This window comes from Balearica regulorum, chromosome 3, assembly GCF_011004875.1.
Source record: "Balearica regulorum gibbericeps isolate bBalReg1 chromosome 3, bBalReg1.pri, whole genome shotgun sequence".
NCBI classification, from domain to species: Eukaryota; Metazoa; Chordata; class Aves; order Gruiformes; family Gruidae; genus Balearica; species Balearica regulorum.
The window spans coordinates 71,558,816-71,579,835 of NC_046186.1; the positions used below are offsets into that span (position 1 = coordinate 71,558,816).

The window sequence follows — 21,020 nt, forward strand, 5'->3', positions numbered from 1 at the left end:
TATTTTATTGTATGAATTTCTTTCTTTGCCAACATCACTACTAATCCATCTAAGTACCTGAGGACATGTTACTACAATCTAGAAAAAAAAACTGTTTCAAGTTGTTGGTAGTTATTCAGCTTTTTTTCCTCATGCTAGTGGTGTATAAAACACAGGGCACCATGAAACCCAACACACTGGAGCAAGATTCACTGAAATTGCCTGTTATACCCCAAAACCTACAAAGCTCGTTTCAATAGGCAAGAAGTTTATCTACTTTTCAGGTCCCTCATACCTGGGTCAAAAACCTGAGAGGTATTAGGTTAGGGAGGGAGGGAAGGTCAGTATCATCTGGCAACAAAAATAACATGGAGAAGTTAGACTATTTCCAAAGGCCAAACGTGAAAGCTGGAGCACAACGTGCTAGAGAAGGCCCTGCCACATCCATGCTTGCTGCCTTAGGAACCCCGAAATGACACATCCCAGGAGGCTGGCACTCACCATGCCACCCACGGGAACAGCTCCCTTAGGATCTCATGATTTAAGGCTATATATGTCTACGCATTTCTATATATGTATATACTGTATATATTGTATGTACGAGAGAATACATTAACATACAACCTTATATGTGCAGTTTCTTAATGACCCAATCTTTTTTCATTTGTCTTCTGTGTATATTGGGGATTTCAGGTCCCAGGTATCTTGTGCTAATTCCCTCAAAATGTACAACAAAGCATGCATGAAGAAGATTTTTTTAGTTGTGGTATCCCTAAACACTCTAGTCAAATTTGGTATCTGAAAGCTTTCCAGCTGTAGCTTTCATTGCTAATGTGCGGGACACTATATTATGTACCTGCCTGATCAGACAGACATCAGAAACTACTGAAAAACACAAAGATCTTGAAAGTACTGAACAAGATCCTCAAGGCAGTTTCTAGATCCCAGCTTAACTGCAAAAAATGTTTCTGGAATGGTTTTTCACCTGTTCACTGTTCTGGTGAAATGAAACCACGTTTACAGAAGCAAAGAGACACTGAAGGCTTCATGGGTCTTCCAAAAATTAAAAGAAACAAGCAGCTCCCTGCCTCCCTCTCCCGTACCTAGACGTGAACAATCCTGTGTTCAGCTTCAACCTTCTAATTTGGGGATGGAGCTAGCAGGAAAATGATTGGAAACTGGTAGCTGGGATGTCCAACCCCAAAGACTGTTGTCTTTTCAGTGTCTAACATGCACACGCTAACTCTCAGTCCTCACCTGTCCCTCTTCACAGGCATCCATCTCTGATTGCCAGCATAAGGAGGAGAATCTTTCTTAGATGGCCACGCGATGCCATCAGTGACTCCATCATTAATGATGCTCTGCAGGATTCTTCTGTTCCTTTTTTCTTCCCAGACCCCTGCTCCCAGCCCATCTACAGCTCTATGCTATCACAAGTCCTACCCTCTCTAACTCCTGATGTAAAGCCAAAGCAAACTTTACAACTCACTTACTGACAGTTGCTTATGTGGTAAATTAAAGTGCAATAAGAGAAAATAAAGTTACCTTTCACAGAGTGAGTTTTCTCCAGATTTGATCTGAAAGTTTTACATCATCCCTATGTCTCAATTTACCAGAACTCCTCTCAGAGGCTGCAGAGCCGAAATGCGGCAATATCTGCCACCATTCTACAGCCAGAAAAGAAATTCGATATATAGCATACGTAATCAGTGTAATTTTAACACATTTAGACTTCATTAATACCTAGGAGAGCCACAGAGGTGATCACTTAGGCTACTTTTAGGGAAGCAACCAGCAAGGTGTGTGACAATTTGTTCCACATCCTGTTCCACATCGCAGCACAAGTGTAGGCTTTGGTTCTAACTGGACTTCACCACAGTGCTTTTAGCATAAGGATTTATCTATAAGGGGGGCACACAACACGTGGATCAGAGAGCTCAGTCTTTGAAAGACTAGCTGTAACTGCTTCTCCCCTTGTGTTGAGACTTCTCACAGTAACATGTTAAGCTTTACAGTAAATTTAAAAAATAAATTAATAGAAAGGCCTAATACCCTTTAGCTTAATAATATAGCTTAATACCCTTTACATGGAAAGAAATTTGTTTCTCTGTTGTTACTGATGCACTTTTCAAAATTATTATTGCAGCATGTTCCTTGATGGCTTTCAAATGTCAAAACTGAGGTTCAAATGCAACAAAAATATTTAAAACTGAATTTTGAGGCTTAGAGAGAAAGCAGTATAAATCAGACTGAGTTGCAAGCTTTACTCAAAATAAAACACACGTTTGAATGAATACAGCCCTTGTGTGAGGACAGCAATGATCTCAACAGCAAGCGTATGCAAGAGCTACTACAAGTTTTGCCACAAAACTGGCAGAAACCCCTCACAACCTTTACGTGAAATAAAAAACGTTTATAAAATATTTCAATGAAACATTCAGCAGTGATTCTGAGGAAGGACTCAAATTAGCAGGATTACAATTGTTTTTAAAGAACAAATTTGCCCTGAAACCAAGTACCAAACTTTCAGATGTGGGAATTTAAAGTTAATGGACCTTGAGAAGAAAAAATGGTCTGATTTTCAGAAAGACTGAGCATTTCAAGATTCCACTGATTTTAGTGGAAATCACACATATTCAATTCCTCCTTGTATCAGTTGTCCTACATCTTAAATGTCAGCTTTGGTTCTATGAGACTTAAGTATTCCATACGAAAAACTGACACCAGTCAACCAGATCTCTTTATTGAAAGGGGATGAAACATCTTCTCCAAAGCTGAAATCCTAGCAGCCCACTGGTCCTCCCACCTCATTATATATTTTAGTACTATCATGGATGGCGGGCTAGGGAGAGAGGGAGAGGTTACACAAAAATAAGTGACAAGTTCCTGCTATTTAGATAAACATGCACACATAAAATTAATTCACTTAATTAATTAACTCCCTTAACTTTAAGGTCAGTAACAGAAACTCACTTTTTAACTCTAAATTTCTTCACAAAATCACAATGCTTCTTTTCTTCAATAATTAGTCAAAAAAATGAAAGAAACCTACTAACCTTCACTCCTGGGGACAGGTTCTGTACCACCTGGTGTTTTATCTGGCATCTCTGCAGACACAGGCTTAGTAAAACCTAATGGACACAAACCAAAGAAAGTGTTCTCCATCAAAACCTGTATGTTTCAGTAGGACACTCCTCCGCCCCATGACCCCCGCGAAGGATGGATTTTCAGCTTTCATCATTTCCGTGTTTGTACGTAAGCTATGTAAACAAGCAAAACTCCCTACAGATTAGCTGCAACACCTTTCAGTAGACCGTCACCTGGACATACTGCCAGGTAGGCGGGCACAAAAGGACCTTCTAATAAATTGCAGTGGTAGATCAAAAGCACTAATTACATCTGGTGAACGTCTGTCTTTGAGTTTGGATACTTTTTCCCCCCACAGTGAATTTCTAGTGAGAAGCCTATGAACTGGGATGGAAGAGCTGCTTACACTCACACGCTGCTGAAGGTAAGGAAAGAGCGCCCATGCGGAGGGTCACGTCAGCCCACAGTAAACATAAAATGCCATTAACTTAAAGCTTTACTGCATAGTAGAGCACCAACATTTCTCCCATCCCAGCAGCAGGCAGAGAAGAAAAGTCTTCTCAGAAAGGCAGTGAGCCTGTCTCCTGTTACTGCAGTGCTATGTACCCTCTGTGGTAATGGCTGATGTTCAACATGCGGCCAACACATACTGACTGGATTTTGTATCCTTCTCTGAGCATGTTCTCATCACCCACTGGACCGACACTCCATTTTACATAATGAAAGCCTCAAGATCAGATAGGATGCACCAAGAAAAGACAATTCAGCAAGTACAGGATTCTCTGCCCGAAGGAGCAGAGACCGTGCACCAAGCGGGGCAGGAACTCCACCTCAGCTGACAATCCACGCAGCACAGTGCTGCGTACAGCACTACACAGAGCACACAGCACTGGAAGTATCAGCAGTACAGGCTTCATTTCTAATGAAGTCACTGAATCGCCTTGTTTCTAACAATGTTGAGGCAACAGAGCTGATTTGGCAGGCAGATTTCAGACGATCATCAGATCCAGAGCTATGGGAGACCTCCCTGGCTCATCCTGCAGCAGAACTGAGACTGATAACAAATAAATGGCCTTTTTTTTTCCCCCCTTCTTAAATTATTTTGCTCTCAAATTCATATGGCTTATTTTGAATCCTATGACCAGGCCTAGAATGAAAACATTTCTGCCCTAGCATCCAATAAAGGGCTTGGGTTTACATTAAAACCAAGCTATACAAAATATGTAGGATTTCTTAAGCAATTTTGGTCACAAAAAGTATTTCAGGTGTGCTGTCCAGGGCAAGTATATTTGTCATATTTAATTCACATATTTGTGACAGGCTTAGAAATGGCAGACACATCTGAGGCTACAATCCACTAGCACATCCTAGGGTACAAACTAATTCTTACTTAGCCGAAGGAAACTCTACTACATGTTATTTTCTACATCAACCAATTCATCTCTATTCAAGATAAAATCCACCAGGTCTTACTCAGGAATTACTTTGTCCTTAGCACAGATGTTTAATCCACACAACATTACATATACTGAAGATTTGGAACTAGCCAAAAATCTTCTCTCAACTCCTGCAAATTAATAGTGATAATGCTTATCCACCTGAAGGTCTGCGCACATGAGTTCATAAACCACAGCTGGACAGTGTCACAAACTGAATTAACAAGTGTGCCCTCAACAGAGGATTTAAACAACTATAAACACCTAACGGTCTCCAAAATCCTTTATAAGTTTGCTGTAAACCAGAAACCTAGCCTCCAGAAGGCATTTAAAAAAGTAAATTTGTTCTTCAAACATTGTTTGAATTTAATTATCTATGCTTATCATCATGAAACAGTTGGCTAGAATAAATACACTGACCAATTCTAAAACTTGGCAAGCTCATATCCAACTCTCTGCATTCAATAACACTCTACATATTGTCTGTGAACATTGCACCAGTTTATAAATCAAATTCCAGTTATCCAATGATTTACTAGTAAAGTTGATAGGAACAAGTTAATCACACAGTGCATTTAAACCAAGAAATCACATGAATAAATACAATATTTACTTCTGTGATTCCTTTCAAAATTCAAGAAAATGTTTTCTGTAAATACCACATTTCAAATAAATCATTTCATATCACAAATTCAGGGAACTACATGTGTGAAATAAAAAAAACCATGATTTTCCATGTATTTGTTTTCTGGTTTTGGTTGGTTGGAGTTGCACAGAATTGAAATAAATACATAAGTAAACTTCACCATGAAAATGCTTACAGAGTAACTCACTGACATATCAGTGACATAAAAGTGGTAGACTCAGAAATAATTTTGGGTTTCTTCATTGACATTTTGTAAATGTCAATAAAACACAGGCAAGAAAAAAAAGACTTCTTTTTTCCTGGCCTCTTCAACCCCTATTTTTATTTATGCACGTTCAATTTTCCTTGTCTAAAGCAGGCCAACATTTCTTTCTACTTGACCTTCTAAAGAAGTGATAAGCTTGCTTTTGTTTCATCAAAACTCAGCACCAGAAAGCATTACACTTAAAAACACCTTCCAACAGTTACTTCTCTGGAATTCAACGGAGTGCCTGTGCTCATCCCTCTCTCTGGAGCATGACCTATCATTCCCAGCGCAAAACCAAGCGGGATTCAAATGGGCGTTGAATGACCTTGGCATTTTTAATAATGGAATGGTAAATTGAAAGCTGGATCATTCAATTACTGCACACAAATCAGAGTATTTACTGAACAGGTTCAGGCTGTCCACAGCTACAACAGCTCTGTTTCAAGAACTCATTTGGATAATCCAGGGCAATTAAAAAACCACTATCCCGCTAATAGTTTTGCACAGATTTACCAATCTAGCAGCTCTGCATTACAGTAACTGATAGCAAGGGAGGCTTAACGTAGTTATAACAGGTTGAAGAAAGTCAGCCTCTGTGATGTATCTTCAGAAACACTTGTCACCCTCTGTAATGGTTTTCAGTCATGAAACAGTCTGGGAAACGCGTTGCTGTTTCTCAGCTTTTTCTAAGTTGCACAGGAGATGAGTACTACCAGAACAGTTCAACCAGATGCAAACGTGACAGGACCACTACAGAGCCTTCAACATTTTCCCTAGCATTGTCAATTTTAAAAATTACACCTAAAAACTGAGGTCCAGTTATGTGGCGCAGAATAGTATTTTAAGTGACTTCTTTAAAAAGCATAGAAATCCATATATTTCAAAATCTAAAGAGCATGCTTCCTCCCCCCCTTCCTCATTAGTGCAAACTGGTTCCACATTGTTGCTAGAAACTGCAGAATATACTAAACAACTTTTAAAAAAATAATCCACATTTTTGATAAAAAGGCCTATTTCACCACTCCTAGTCATATCACCAAGTAATCAACGAAGATTTCTCTTCATGTAACCCTGATAAACTTAATTCTTTTAAGATTTATTTTGCTTTTCTTTTCTCCTCTGAGAAGTATAACAAAGCCAGCGGAAGGAAAAAAGATTAAAGAAAAGAAATATAGAACTCTGCTTTTGTTTTCTGGAACATACCACGTTTTGAATGACTCAGAAAACAGAAGTCAAAGTTTAACATTTATTTATTTATTTATAGAGTTCCTAATTTTAATCTAGGAAGGAAATATCTGACAAATACTATTCATCAGACTAGGAAAGTAAATCGCTCTCTCTCTCCAGTAAGGCCAAGCAGAACTTACGTAAAATCTAGCAGAGAAGCAGCAATTGGGGTATAAAATTGCTAGTAAAAGAAAGTAATTCTTGCTCGCTGTCTATACAAATAATCTCCGCTTATCCAAACAATCTTTTTGCAAACTTTGGGTTACTACTACTACTAATTTCAAGATCAATCATGTAAAACCAGTCCTGTTAGATCCTTCCAAATACTCTTGCAATATAATTATTGATATAGCTTTAATTGCCTCTGCGTCTTAGGCTCAGCTATTCTAGTAGTCCATGGGGTACTTGGTATTTCTGAATTCATCACTCAAAGCTCTTTCTTTCAGTGCTACCTATAGCCTACTCCTCTGAGCACTTTCTCAGGGAACATCCCAGTAAGAGAACTTGAAATACATATGCATTCATAAATTATGAATAAACACAGCTCTACTGTTTACATTTCTTAATTAAGCAAAACTCCTTAACAGTAACCAAAAACATTCAGACGTATGGCCATGCATTTGCAGAGGCCATAATCAGCCAGGGCCACCCAAACGGGCATACTGGGAGGTCCTGGTTCAAGAAATTTGTTGTTCCTTCTAGTAGATTGGTTTGCCTTTAAAATCCTGAGCTGCTAAAAGTCGCAGAGCAGCTTTAATGTTATGAAAAAAAAAAAAAAAGATTTCAGGGTCATTAAACACAGGATCTAAATCAATAGTATGCTATAAGCTAAATTCATGCGAAAACATTCAAACTTATAGCACCATCAGTGGCTAAATACTTTAAAAAAAAAAATATGCTCAGAAAAAATATGGTTGACCTGCATTTCACAGATAAATATTGTCCTTGCCTCTTAAATTAACTGTACTTTGCTAAAAAAAACACTAAGGGTTTCCAATTATTCAAAATACCTATTAATTGAAATATCAAAATTTTCAATTTTAAAGTTTCATGGAAAAATTTTCATTGGAGAGACTTCTGTTCCATTTTTGTTCTCTCAGCAATTTATTCCTGTACTCTAAAAAAGTCTCAAGCAGCTTGAAAGAAACTATTGTTCATCATAGGACTGTTTGCAGTTGTAACTATGGAGTCCAACTATGTATTTATGTTGAACAACGATCATCACTAACCAAAATCTAACCTGAACCTTCTCCTTTGTGTCAAATCCCTCGCTCCTAGTCTACATATGTTCCAAATAGCTGGAAGTGATCATATTTAAGGAAGTTGGTTGGATTTCTTAAAAAAAAAAACCAAAAACTTCTCAACATACAGTGCCTTAAACAGACACTGCATTTCTTTCCCATCTTCCAGAGGCACAACTAGCATCAATGTTAAGAACTGCTTCTGCTGTAGCCAGTTTATTCATGATCAACATAAGCATTCCTTTAAAATAGTGTATTACATTTTTAATTGCAGCCTTTTGCAGATTAAACAGCCAGTGCTTTATTAATACAGATCAATACACGGAGCCATGAAGTTCTACATTACACACTGGGCTGTTAACAGTAACACCACCCGCTGGTTTATTTTTAAACAGTATTTGGATGAGTTCTTCCTGCTGCAATTTAAAAAAAAATAAAATAAAATGTAAGAGTGGGTGGGGAGAAAATGGACATCAGTAGTTTTCTTGACATAAAATATTTTGTAAACAAACATGGACACTTAGATGTCCACACAGAGCCCGGACAGACTGTCACACTTCTCAGGTGGATGATATCAGACATTGCGTTTCTAAACGAGAACCCCAAAACCAGCACTCAAAGTCTCAGGTTGCAGGAGGAACCGCAAACACCAAGGAAGACTATGGTAAAATTCTGACCCACATTAACACAACCAGAACTTGACACCTGGCTGTTAAATACCACATATATCTTTGTTAGAGAACAAGGACATTTGTCCCAGATCTAGTTTTTGCCATTTGTTTACCTACAAAATCCCTTCTGGACCAGATGCATTGCTTCTCTGAACGCGACAAGAATAGCTTTGATCCCAGGTCACATAAGTCATAAAAACAAGTTTACATGCTAACACTAACACAATTCTTTCACACGAACCAAGAAGCGACACCGAAAGAAACTCTAAATAACATGGACAGAAAGGATAGAAGTTACAGGGACACAAACCACCGTACACCATCAAGCCTCACTGCTGCTCCTATTCAGCACCACCCCTCAGCCCTTCTAAGCAACATAGCAGTACCTGTTTAAGGTGTTATTTCCAACTAATATTTATTCCTTGAAAATTGCACAGAATTCTAACGGCTTCTTTCATTCCCTTCCAGCAGAGCTCTGGATGTGGGTGTGAGTTACGCCTTCCCTTCTCCAACAGTCCTCTCCTTCAAAGTCCCACAAAAATCTCAGCCTTTTTCCCCCTGCGCATCAACACATACCAAAACGTTTCAAAGTTTTTTATTTTTTCTTCTTTTTTTCTGTAAAGTGCTACACATTTTGCTATTTTTCCCCAACAAAGTCATCCTTGCACCTTCTTCTCCACAGAAAGGCCAGTAACAGTGGCACTTAAGACAACTGTATCACGAGATGAGCTGGTCCAGACAAGACCATCTGAGTGATGTTGGCAAGAAGGAGCAAAACCTCCTTCGCATGTTGTTTTGCCCCATCAATGAAAGTCATAGTGAACACCACTCACTCTCTCCTGCCCCGTTCTTCCAAACAGCATAAATCTACAGCATCCTCTGCATAGTTTCTGGAGCTAATCATCCATATTGCAGCTGCAATCCAAAAAAACCCTGACTTTTGCCCATCAAAGACCAAATCACAGAAACCCTTTGTCGCTTTCATTCTGGTTTACTGTAATTCACTGTGTTTGAATCTGAAAAACATCACAAACGTTCTAGTATAAGGAATGAGCTGTCTGGCTCCTCTGTGGTTTAACTGCTTCACATACATCTTCTGCCTCCTCCAGCCTCTCCAATAACTCTGAATCCATTCCCAGTACTACCCCAAGGCTTTGGTCATGATTTTTCAAACCCACTAAAAGATCAAGTTCAGCAACTAATCACTGTGTTTCAGTCTGAAAGTCAAGACAGCATATTTTTTACAAAGTAACACAGGATGTGAGGTCTAGGAGGGACCATAACAGTTATCTTCTCCTTCAAACTTTGTATAGAATGAACTTCTTGAAAAGATGAGACTTACTCAACATTTGGTCAATATCCAACCACATTGCAAGACTCCTTACTTAACATATGCTGCTACTACGCCAAGTGAAACAAAGAGGAAACCTTCCCCACAGGGTCTTCTGGCAGGAGAAAGAGGGATCATAACCTCGACCGACACTGCCCATACACCCTTGTGAAGCGTAAGTTCAAAGCCTAAACAGAAAGCTGTCAGTTTTTATTGGTGAAGTACATGTGTTTACTTCTGATGCATTAACTTGGTGTTCATCACAGCAATTTACCAGCTCAGCAGAAGCAATAGCTTTCAAAATCTAGTCATTTCAGTGCAGGTTGTATGACATTACTAAGTATAATTAACCACTGTTATTTTTCTTTCTGTAAAAATGAAACGTTAACATGTATTTTTGAAAATATCCTCTTTTACACATGCAACTTTGCTCCAGATCAGCCCTGTGTTGCATATAATCATGCTGTCCTACAGCAAGATGATAGAAAATGACGCCTCTCCTGTGGCGACAGGAAATCGCGACGCGGCGCTTTCCCACGATGACGTATCTCTGAACTCTGACACCACCTGTTCCAGCGAAGGTCCCGCAGGTGGCACTAGCTGCTCCTCACAGTACCACACAGTGCTCAACTTGCAGACAAAACCAAATGCTCATAGCAGAAATTGCTGAGCCCTTCTGGTGAGGATGCCAAGCAAGTGCTACAAATCCTTCTAACTTTCAGCTATCTGAATAGTACCACCTATCGCTCAAGTCCGCATTTGGAGTTGGATAGCCTGACAGCAAAGCCACTATACCACCTTTTGCTTATTTAAAAACTTCCCATCATCAGAATAAACCACAGTTCTTCTCTAAAGCACTGGCGTTTTTCAAAATACATGCACATATACTGCCTTTGTACAAACCAGTTAATCTCAGCAGCCCTCCCAGGTCTTCACAAAAGTTAAAACACCCCACAAAAAACAAACAAACAAACAAATCCACCAAAAGATTATGTTTCACTTACACACTGTAGGTCTCACACTTTGGACACCTTCTGTTAAATCTAAACTTGAGTAAATGGACAGACTTGGGTAAGGTAGCTCAGCACAGGACATGCCTGATATATACTCTGAGGAAAAGCAAGAAGAGCAGGACTGTAGGTCAGTCCCAAGATATTTAGCAACTTAACAGGCGAGCCCCAGCATAGGCTATACGAGTACAGCAGTAGCACATCATAGCTGCTGAGTATGGCTGTTGTGTCCCAAAATACTGCTGTCATGTACTCAAAGAAATCCGCTCCTCAACAAGTAGGCAACGTATTCTACGCAAATCATTTTCCGAGTGATTTAAAGAATAACGAGTTGTAATGCATGACATGACGTTACTCCACAAAACACAGCCAACAGCAGTTTTCATTGTTGAAATTTACAAAGATAGAGATTATTTTAATTGAGCTATGATTACATTGTTTTCCGATTTCACTTTTTAGATAATATTTGTTTGACTGCTAAGAGCTAATTAGGACCACAAAAAAAAATTAGAAACAAAACTATTTGAACAGAAAACCATTCAAATGCCCCAGCACACACAAGAGTACACAGTTCAACATCATCTTTACTAGAAGAGTTTATTTCCAGTACCATTAAGTTGTGACTCTTCAGTAATGTACATACAAAGTGCTGAAGCAGCACAAAAAGGCATCATGCACATACACCAGCTACAGCACTAAAGAGACTAAAGGATTTTGGAGTACAAATCTTCACATTGCAAGAACAGTCAAACCCATATCCAGAACCATGACAGTTGCCAGACAAGGCCACGTGACATTTAGCAGCATGAAATTTTTCCTTCACAAATTCTCTAATACTGTAAGAACTTGCACAGCCACTTTCTAGTGTCACCTGAGGGAGTTACAGCCAAATACAGTATCTATCCATTAGCTTTACAGCTGTGCTTCTGTTTTGCCCATCATTGACACCTCTTAACATACCCAATCCAGCTTGGTGTCGTGACTTTGGCTTAAAAAAAATACTTTTTTTTTTTTTAAATTTACATTTGGTATTTTCACTGGTCACTAGCAGCTCTCCTTCTTACGAGATGCATTTTCTCATTAGAAAAGTTTCAAGAAAAAGAACTACAGATGCATTAGGAATCAATTTCCAATAAATTTAATTCCACTGAGATGCACAACATAAACCTCACTACTGGGACAAAAATTCTGGCTTAATAAATTAAAAAAAACACCTTCCACAGCTGGATATGAACCTGTCAAACTTCAGCAATAACAAAAGTTGCTTTATAGTGCACACAGTTAAGGAAAGGAACCTGAAGAGGAAAGAATTCCAGCAGTGTTGATCTCAGAATTACTCAAATTCCTTTTCAAAGGTCTGAACTCTGCTACAATTAGGAGAGATGCTGATTTGGCTAACAAACAATCACGCAGATGCACACACGCAAAGCTTCCCTCTTCAGTCTTTTCCACATTCAAGTCTCCGGTGCTCAGCAGCTGCAGCTTTAGATTCCTGATTAAGGGCAAGGGCTCCTGCTGCTCAGTGCCCCTCTAGAAAATTAAAAGAGCCAACAAAAAAACAATAACAATTAAAAAAACCAAACAAGGGCAATAACCCAGCTAACATCCTAATAGAATTTTGTAAACCCATTTCTGTTATACAGGAAAGAGCAAGTAAAACAAAAAAAATCCAGACTTCTGTGCCAGGCATACGTAGTAAAGAGCCCCGGATACCTGCTTTCACAGGCTTTAGTCTCCTGCAAATTGCTTTTCTATTACAGATGTTATGTGGTAGAACTTCGAGAGATACTTCGCATTTTGGTTGATGCCTGTGCTTAGGATATCGCTACACACTGCCTTGGAAATGAGCCCTGCCGTGCAAATTCATCATTTCGCAAAAGGTTCAAGTACTGGAGGAAATAAAATCAAAACAGGTTGGCAAGGAAGCAAAGTTGTTGTTGAAACACAAGGAATCCAATCACAGCAAGCAAGTCAAATAACAGTGAAAGTAAATTACATTCTGCAAAGACTTAAATGAACTTGAATCCAGTCCTACGTGCTGAATAAATATTACAGCAACAGATAACGTACCGATGGATTCCATTGTATCTGAAGAATTCTGTTACTGTGGGAGAAACCTCTTTACCGCATCTGTATGCATTTCACCTTCTGACACTTCCTTTTCGCATTTCCATTTCTGTTACGGGAAATTTCTTGACACCCAGCTAAAGTTCACTAACACGGTCACACTTACTTTATAGAAAAAGGGAAATAACCTTGCTGTCGCTTAGCAAGGACATCAGATTGTCTATATTACACAGGGCAGCCTCTCCCAAAATCACAGTATTATGATAATAAAGGTTTTTCTGGGGTTTGTTTTGTTCTAAATGAAAGTTTTAGAGCCCTCTTACACAGAAACTCTTGATATTTTAAGGTCAGTAGAAGAGCTAATATCTATGGGACAAAGGAAATTTGTATGTATTTTAACTTCGTGTAGGGTCAGAGTCAAGACACTGAGATAAGGAATGACGTCTTCCTAAACCTCACGTAACCAGTATGTAATGCAAACCTTGAAACTACATTCATGGATAACTTGACAAAGAGATAAGGTACATCCAAAAGCAAATACTCAAAGACTACAGAACAGCCCAATGTTTTTTAAGAGTATAGACAAGTCCATTTCAGTCAGCTGTGTTAGGGGTATCTCTTCTCTCTACTTAAATACACATTTCTGAAAGCCACCTAAAAAGAAAAGAAAAACACAAAATGCTTCTCTGTGCCAAATCAAAATCACAAGTTTATTCTCTCATGCACATATTTCAAGGCACAGCTATTTTTCTTCCAATTTTGCTAACAACAGAGCAATTGGTGTGCATCAACTCCAATTAGGCTGTTCTACCTCTCCTACAGAATGCTTGTAATATGTTTGGCTTCATTATATAATTTCAAAGAAATTAACTTCAGACCTCATTATCGAAACACCCCACAGAACTTCCAAAAGAAGATCATACTGAAGAAAGACAAAAATGCCAGCACTGTCCAGAAGGTCCATTTACTTTGTTAAAAATTTTCCTAAACAACATTAATTCCAAGTAAACAAAAGGGAAAGATATTTTTCCCCTCAACTGTAAACTCTTTTGGAGAGCTGGAAAGAAAAAAAAGAGATACAAAAGAATGTTTGGTTTGGCATTGCTGACGCTTGTTCACAAAAGGGAAACCTACTTAAAACCAGGATAATGGATCATTATCGCTTTACACATGGATATTTCACTACTTTTCTCTCCATAGCACAGTGACTCGATATGTTTTGCAAGGAAAGGAATGGGCAGAGATTCACCATCAGGAAACGGGCTCCTACGAAGCCCGTTTGTGTGTTTCCTGCAATTGCAATTGCCTGAGCACGGTATCACTGCTGAAATGAGAGGTTTAGACAGGGGCTTTATCATTACGAGACAAGTAATATTCAGTTGCCTTTTCCAGAAACTGTCATTTGAATGTCTAGCCAAAGTGCATAAAGTTACTTACATAGACCCTGTGAAACACTTTTTTTTTTTTTCTCTGCAGCCATCAGAAAAAGCCCATCTAACTTTTTGACCAGAGTTAAGTGTGATTAATACAAATTTCTGGGCTTTTGTTTTCATCACGGAGTACATAACATTAGGAAGCTAACACAGCAAATATCGTAAAAGCTTTCTGAGCCCTGACATGTTCCAGTTGCCCAAATGCTGAGCCTGGCTGCCCCCCTGGCCCAGCTCAGGCAGCTGGCTGAAGGACCACTTCACGCTCCTCCAGCTTTTCCTCCTCCCTGCTTTGAGGGTACATACATCTGTGTGTACATATATATATTTATATACACACTGCACACACACGGACAAAAAAAGAGGTAATTAATAACAGACTAAGACTACTGGACACATTCACTTGGAATTTGTCCGAATGAATAGCCTCATAACTCAGATCAGGACGTTTCCTGTAAAAACACTACATTATTTATCAAGCCACTCCAGAGTGCAACTGCTGAAGCGTAGCTTGCAAATAACATTTTCTAGAGCCAAAGTTTACAGTTATCTACAGAACAGTTTGACTAATGGTGATAGAGAATCCAGGGTCTTCTCACTGTATATCAGCTTTGAAAAACATGTTCCTACTTCAGCAGAGTTCTGTAATTGCAAGCTTAGTCCTATCCACTTTTGTGGCATCGAAATGCACGTGCATACTGCAGAGCAGAGAGAAACTATATAGGCTAAAATTACATTCATGCTTAATCTCTGGCAAATCGTAATTTTTGTATATACATCCATAAATACACGCATCTATATACACACACTATATAGAATATGGAATATTAAATATGAATAGAAAGAGAAAGGAAACATGATTTCACACCCTCAACACAAGTAGAGGGCCTAGGAGGCTAGAATTGGTACAAGGGAAACCACACACAGTAACCACCTTTGACCTGCCACAATTTCCAAAGGAATCTGAATGACCATTTTTGACAAAGCAGCTGACAAACTGCTGAATAAACACTTCTTTTGGGTTAAAATGCAATATTCTCCAGACAGGGTAACTCCCTCTGTAATGCCATAAATGTACAAAGCTTCTTATCTCCAACAGGCTTTCTCAGAAAAGCTGGATTTAGTACTAAACATTGCATCGCCAAATGCAGACCTTTACTGGCCCCACGTGAGAACACCAGTTCCATTCAGAAAAAAAAAAAATGGGGAAAAAATAACATCGCTTACAAATGTTATAGTTGGAAAGCCAATTTCCTTCAGCTGAATGTTTTTCTCCTTTCTACATCCGTATAAGAGACATGGTTTTAAAAAAAATTGCTTCTAAGTCATTCTCAACAACTGCATGGAGCCTGAGCCATTGTACGTTTCGACAGGACTGCCATTCGCCTTCTCAGAAAATAAAGCAAAGAAATAACTTAGACTTAGCTTTCAAACACAGAAACAAGGAAATTCCTAATTTTGTACTAAAATAACAGTCATCTGACATTACCTCATGGACAGCTTATAAAAGAGCATGCAATTGTTGAAAGTCCTTTAGAGATTTGTGAGATTCTTGAAACAGGTCTAATAATTCATAGCTTGTGCTAAGAGACACCTTTTTTTGGTGAACTGCATGTTGTTTCATAACCTTCAGTAAGACAGGAGGAAGATCCCCAAACCCCTTGGTGCTGTCGCGGTTCAACCCAGCAGGCAGCCAAACATCGCACAGCTGCTCGGCTCACTCTTCCCCCCCCACCAGTGAGACGGGGGAGAGAATCGGGGGGAAGAGTAACCAGGAGCAGTGCTTTAGATTGAAAGTTATGTCAAGGATAGTGATCATTAGGAAACATCATGTTACCGTGTTTGAATATAAGTTATTAAGGGGTAGTCAATAAATGGTTTCCATTAACTTTACCTAACAGCATAGAAGATTAAGATTACAAAGCTTTTTTAATTTCTACACTTAACAGATACTTTTCACCTAGAAAAGGAGTCCAAATTCTCTTCACCTTCTCCACTCCAGAATGGTTTGCCCCAGTGAAGGTCACCTTTCTCACCTTTTCATTTTAACCACATGGAACAGTGAAGCTTTTTCTTCTTCTATATAGTTAGCAGAGAATCAGAAACAAATCATGCAGTCAGCAGTCAGGTTTCCCTGCTCTAACTGGGATGCCAGAATTACTGATAAAGTGATGTCTGTCTCCCTATCTATTCATAGAATCATTTAGGTTGGAAAAGACCTTTAAGATCATGGAGTCCAACCATAAACCTCACACTGCCAAGTCCAGCACTAAACCATGTCCCTGTTCCCACTAAGTAAAATTTTACTAGAGTGAAAGATGCATCACGTGTACTTCAAGAACACTAGAAGGCACGAAGGGTAATAAAGTATTTCATTTTATCCTGAAAGAGAAGGTTATGAAAAAGAGCAAACAGCTTCATAAAGGAATTCAGTTCTCCTTAATTAAAACCAATATAAATCCTCAAATTATGTCAAGAAGTTTCAAAGACGTGTAAATATTATGCACTGTATTAGAAGCGTGGAGGGATACAACTAAGTTAACTTCACAAATCACTGCATATGCAATATAGATGAGTACGTCTTTCCAGTTGCTGCAATTTAGGTAAACACAGGACATAAAATCAGGCCACAGGAATACGACTGACAACTCCTGAAGAACCTATTTTTAAGAGGCATAGCTTTGTATTTCATTGGTCATTTGATCTAGTACTGGGAATCAATGCAAATAAGGACAGAGTGGGAGGGGGATTTCTTAACAGGCTTGACTAAAGTAAATATTCAAGGGGATATTACTCAAGTCAGTACCAAGAGCTTCAGCCAGTTTCCAAAGCCTTTTGAATTCTCAGAGCTAAGCCCAGAGAATTCAGATGAAAGTTCCTTTTCTTCCACTTTTAAGAGAAGAAATAACTTAGGTGAACCTTCTGCAAAACAGCCTCCCAAGTTCAGTAATTGGGGAACAAACCTAAAGCACTGCCAAGACACGCAACTATGCGTTTATAAACCTTAATGGTTTATTTAAACATTAAGTACTGATGTACTGAACCAAAAAATACAGAGGTATTCCGATAACGCCGTTTCAAGTTATGTAATTCCATCTTTGGTACATAAAAATCCCAGTTCCTCCATTCTTGCTGCCTAGCCCGCATTCTGTACTCTGAGGAACACGGGCACGCGGGGCGCATACTAATGACACCAAGTTTCCGCTGAATCTGGCGAGAGGCACGGCGAGGCGAGGACACCACCTGGCCCTGCCTTGGCTCTGAGATGATGTCAGCCCATTCAGCAAGGCAAGAGGGGGGGGAAAAAGACCAAACAACCAACCAGTCCCTGCTGTATTTCAAATGCACACAAAGGGCCATGTATATTACCACGAAAAGCAGGAAACCACTCCATCTCTTCAGCAAACGAGATTCTGCAGCCCTCCGAGCCTTACTGCATTTAGGCAATAGGAATAGGTGGAGGAAGAAGCATTTGTTCCCTTTAGATCTGATGACAGTTATTCTGTCTCTCTCCACCCTTGCCACTGTCCCCACAGCCTGTGCAGTATTCCTGGGGTATCAGCAAGCCACTACCACTTTTTGCGCAACAGTCACCGCTATGTGCTCACCCACCAGGATATGTCAATTTAGGAAGTGCCAATCCAGTTTCAAATTCTTCTTTTTCTTTATAAAATTCTTTATCATCCTCAGTCCCTAGCTCCCCCATTTTCCCCTACAAAATAATCCAGAAATTAATTTTTTAAATAAACAACAACAACACTGTACAGTGAACTTACACCATGCGAGGGACTAAAAAGTCTGCACAGCAGAGAAACGCTGACCCAGGAGCGGACGTGCTCACATCAAATAAAAAGTGAACCTCGATTTTTCCCCACAGTGAAGACATTCACAAGATTGTTGGCCCAACCTACAGATTCTCTGATGCTGAATAAAGGCTGAGCTCACGCTGCAGAGTTTCATGATTGGAAGCATGAAGACTACACTTAAATTAATACGCTAGATGCGGCCAAAAAAGCATTCCTGGGTGCAAAGGCACCGATCTTAGTCTCCAAAACAGGGGGCATAAAAACCATCTCTCAGGAGTGATGGCTGAACTGGACGAGGGACTGAGCCATGCCTGGAAACTGTCAGGGGGGAACTCCCCAAAATGATACCAGTGAGCATGACCATCATAGACCATCATCTTCCAGGCTTGGCAACATTCCTAGGCCCATTTGAATTTAATACACATAAAACATACAGGACTCCCCTCTCACCTATGATCACAAACTTCGCTGAAATGTAGTTTTAAGCATATTTTTCTCTTAATTGAATTTCATTACAAACTCCAAAGATTTAAAGAACTCTGAATGGAGAACCCAAGACAGACGCACAGACACTGGCAAAAAAGCGGGGGGGGGGGGGGGGGGGGGGGGGGGGGCAGGGAGAAAAGAAACAAAACAAAAACCACCACAACAAAACCCACAAACCCAACCATCTTCTCTGAAGAACAGAAAGTATAATTATATTCAACTGATCAACCGAACTTCAAAATTATCTGTTATTTTTGAAATTTTTGAGAGTCTTACACCTATACATAAGAAAAGTTTCATCGATTTTAAAACACGTATCCATGTGGTGCTTCTGCCAAATCATTCTTATTATTTGGCTTTATTTGCAAAATAGATGGAGGGAGAGAACAAACAAAAACAAGGAATGAGGTTTGGATCACATAAGCCCCCGAGGGTTGAATTAACGTAACTTTTATATTGTGTCTAGAATTATTTTGTCTTTTTCCAGCGTTTGCTGTCAGTAACATTTACACACAAACTCAACTATTTGATTAATTCATTTGTTATAAAAATTACTAGTTAAACAGATTACCTGTAACTACCAGTTTCAAATCTCTGAAGCTGAAGATTCAGCATATTTCTCTAAGGAAGTGAACTGCATTCCTTTTCAGAGAAGTAATTACAAAAACATGATTTTCCTTTTCCAATTTAAGCATGTATTAAAACTGAAATAGATAAGTTCCATTTCAACCACATACATGTTTTGTGGGCTTTTATTGCAGTTTTGGTTTTTTTTCTGCCCTGCAAGAAAGATCTACTCTAACTGATACATCAGAGCACTTATTTGGCCAGATTATAAGAAGATAGCAGGTGAAATAAAAGTTTTCAACCTTTCAATTGAAATAAATGGGGAAAAAAATTATATAATAGGAAGAACACCCTATCGGTCTCCTTATTGCTAAGTGTGAGCCTGCTATTGTAGACTGCAGTGAAAACCCTGTTTCCAAACAGCATGAGTTAAGCACTAACATTTTATATAGAATACGAAAGACACTTTGGAAATCTTCCAACCTTTAATTCATTCTATCATATCAAAACACCATGGACACTGGCATCTTCAAGACATCTACCATGAACAGCACCTTTGGAAGTACAGGTTTGCAATCCTAGATTAACATGTAAGAATCATCAAGGCAAAATGATTGGTTTATTCTTAGTGATAAAGATCAACAGCTGGAAGTACAACACTATGGAGATATTGAAATATTTGTATTATGCCTGTTTATAAATAAATGTATGTTTGCATCATGCTTTCCACGTACACAGAATGAAGTGTGCTTTTTTCTATCAGTACTGCCAATTGATGTTAAGGAAAACCCCCACCTACTAATCTCATTTCCAGCAAGCACGCGGCAGGCTTATGTCACTCACCTTGAAGACCAATATCCAAGCAAGCAGGGAAGGAAATTGCTCATGCAGGGGAATTTCACGCCTCCCTCATTTATACAGTTATTTACACTGCAGGATTTACTCAAGTATCTATATCTTTACATCTAATAAGGGTACAGAGAAGACAAAATATGATTTGACTGCAAAACAGCTTTATGAGAATTATTGTTTCAGGCATTTAAACTACATCTTGGGTTGCAACCTAGGTACGTGGAATGAGTAGCAACAAGGATGAAGAGCTGGGGACTCATCTGATGGCCATACATGCCCTGTTACACCACAACAGCACTTGTGTGGGGCTCCTCCAGTCCCCAGAGTGAGAAGCGTTTGGGTTTCTTGCCTCTCATCTCTCATGTGGGGCAGGGAAACAAATCAAGCTGTTCTCAGGAATGGAGAATAACTGGAAAACAGAAAATAACACTGAACGGTAAATTTGGTTGGTAGGGAATTATTTTTTTTTTTTGGTGCGCTGAGCACTCTCACTCCACTGGCTGAGCAGTGAGCTTCCAGCCCTGGATGACAATCCTCTCTCACTCACACAAAAAATAATAAAGTTACTTGAATTTTATGGTTTCATCCAGCTTTTATTTCCTTGTTCTATGCATAGTAACAATACAGATATTAAGGTCAGTGCCAAGCATGTTACCACAAGCGCCACTGCGTCTCTTGAAGTCTGCTGGACATTAACAACCCAGCAGATGGTTGTTACTCCAAACTCCCCACCCTCCATCATCATTAATTCAGGAGCAAACTCATTTCAATGGGCTAGCCCCAATTCATAAAGAACTCATTGTCCTGGCCAAATTAATAGCTTTAGATCTTACGTTACCAGATGTGCTTCAGAGAGACAATAACATTTTAAATTATAATGTACCGTTTAAAGTCCACTTCAATGTCATTTCTCATAAATATTGGTGTGAGGCAAACTT

At 39.2% G+C, this 21,020-nt stretch overlaps 1 protein-coding gene across 2 annotated transcripts in view; it reads right to left on the reverse strand.

The window, feature by feature from the left end:
• PLEKHG1 (pleckstrin homology and RhoGEF domain containing G1) overlaps window positions 1–21,020 on the reverse strand; it is a 136,045-nt gene that overhangs the window by 93,842 nt on the left and 21,183 nt on the right. For both annotated transcript variants that reach the window (XM_075748417.1, XM_075748416.1), the window contains one exon: window positions 3,036–3,110. In XM_075748417.1, coding sequence (XP_075604532.1) covers window positions 3,036–3,084 — 49 coding nt within the window. In that variant the 5' untranslated portion in view covers window positions 3,085–3,110. The remainder of the gene's footprint in view (window positions 1–3,035; window positions 3,111–21,020) is intronic.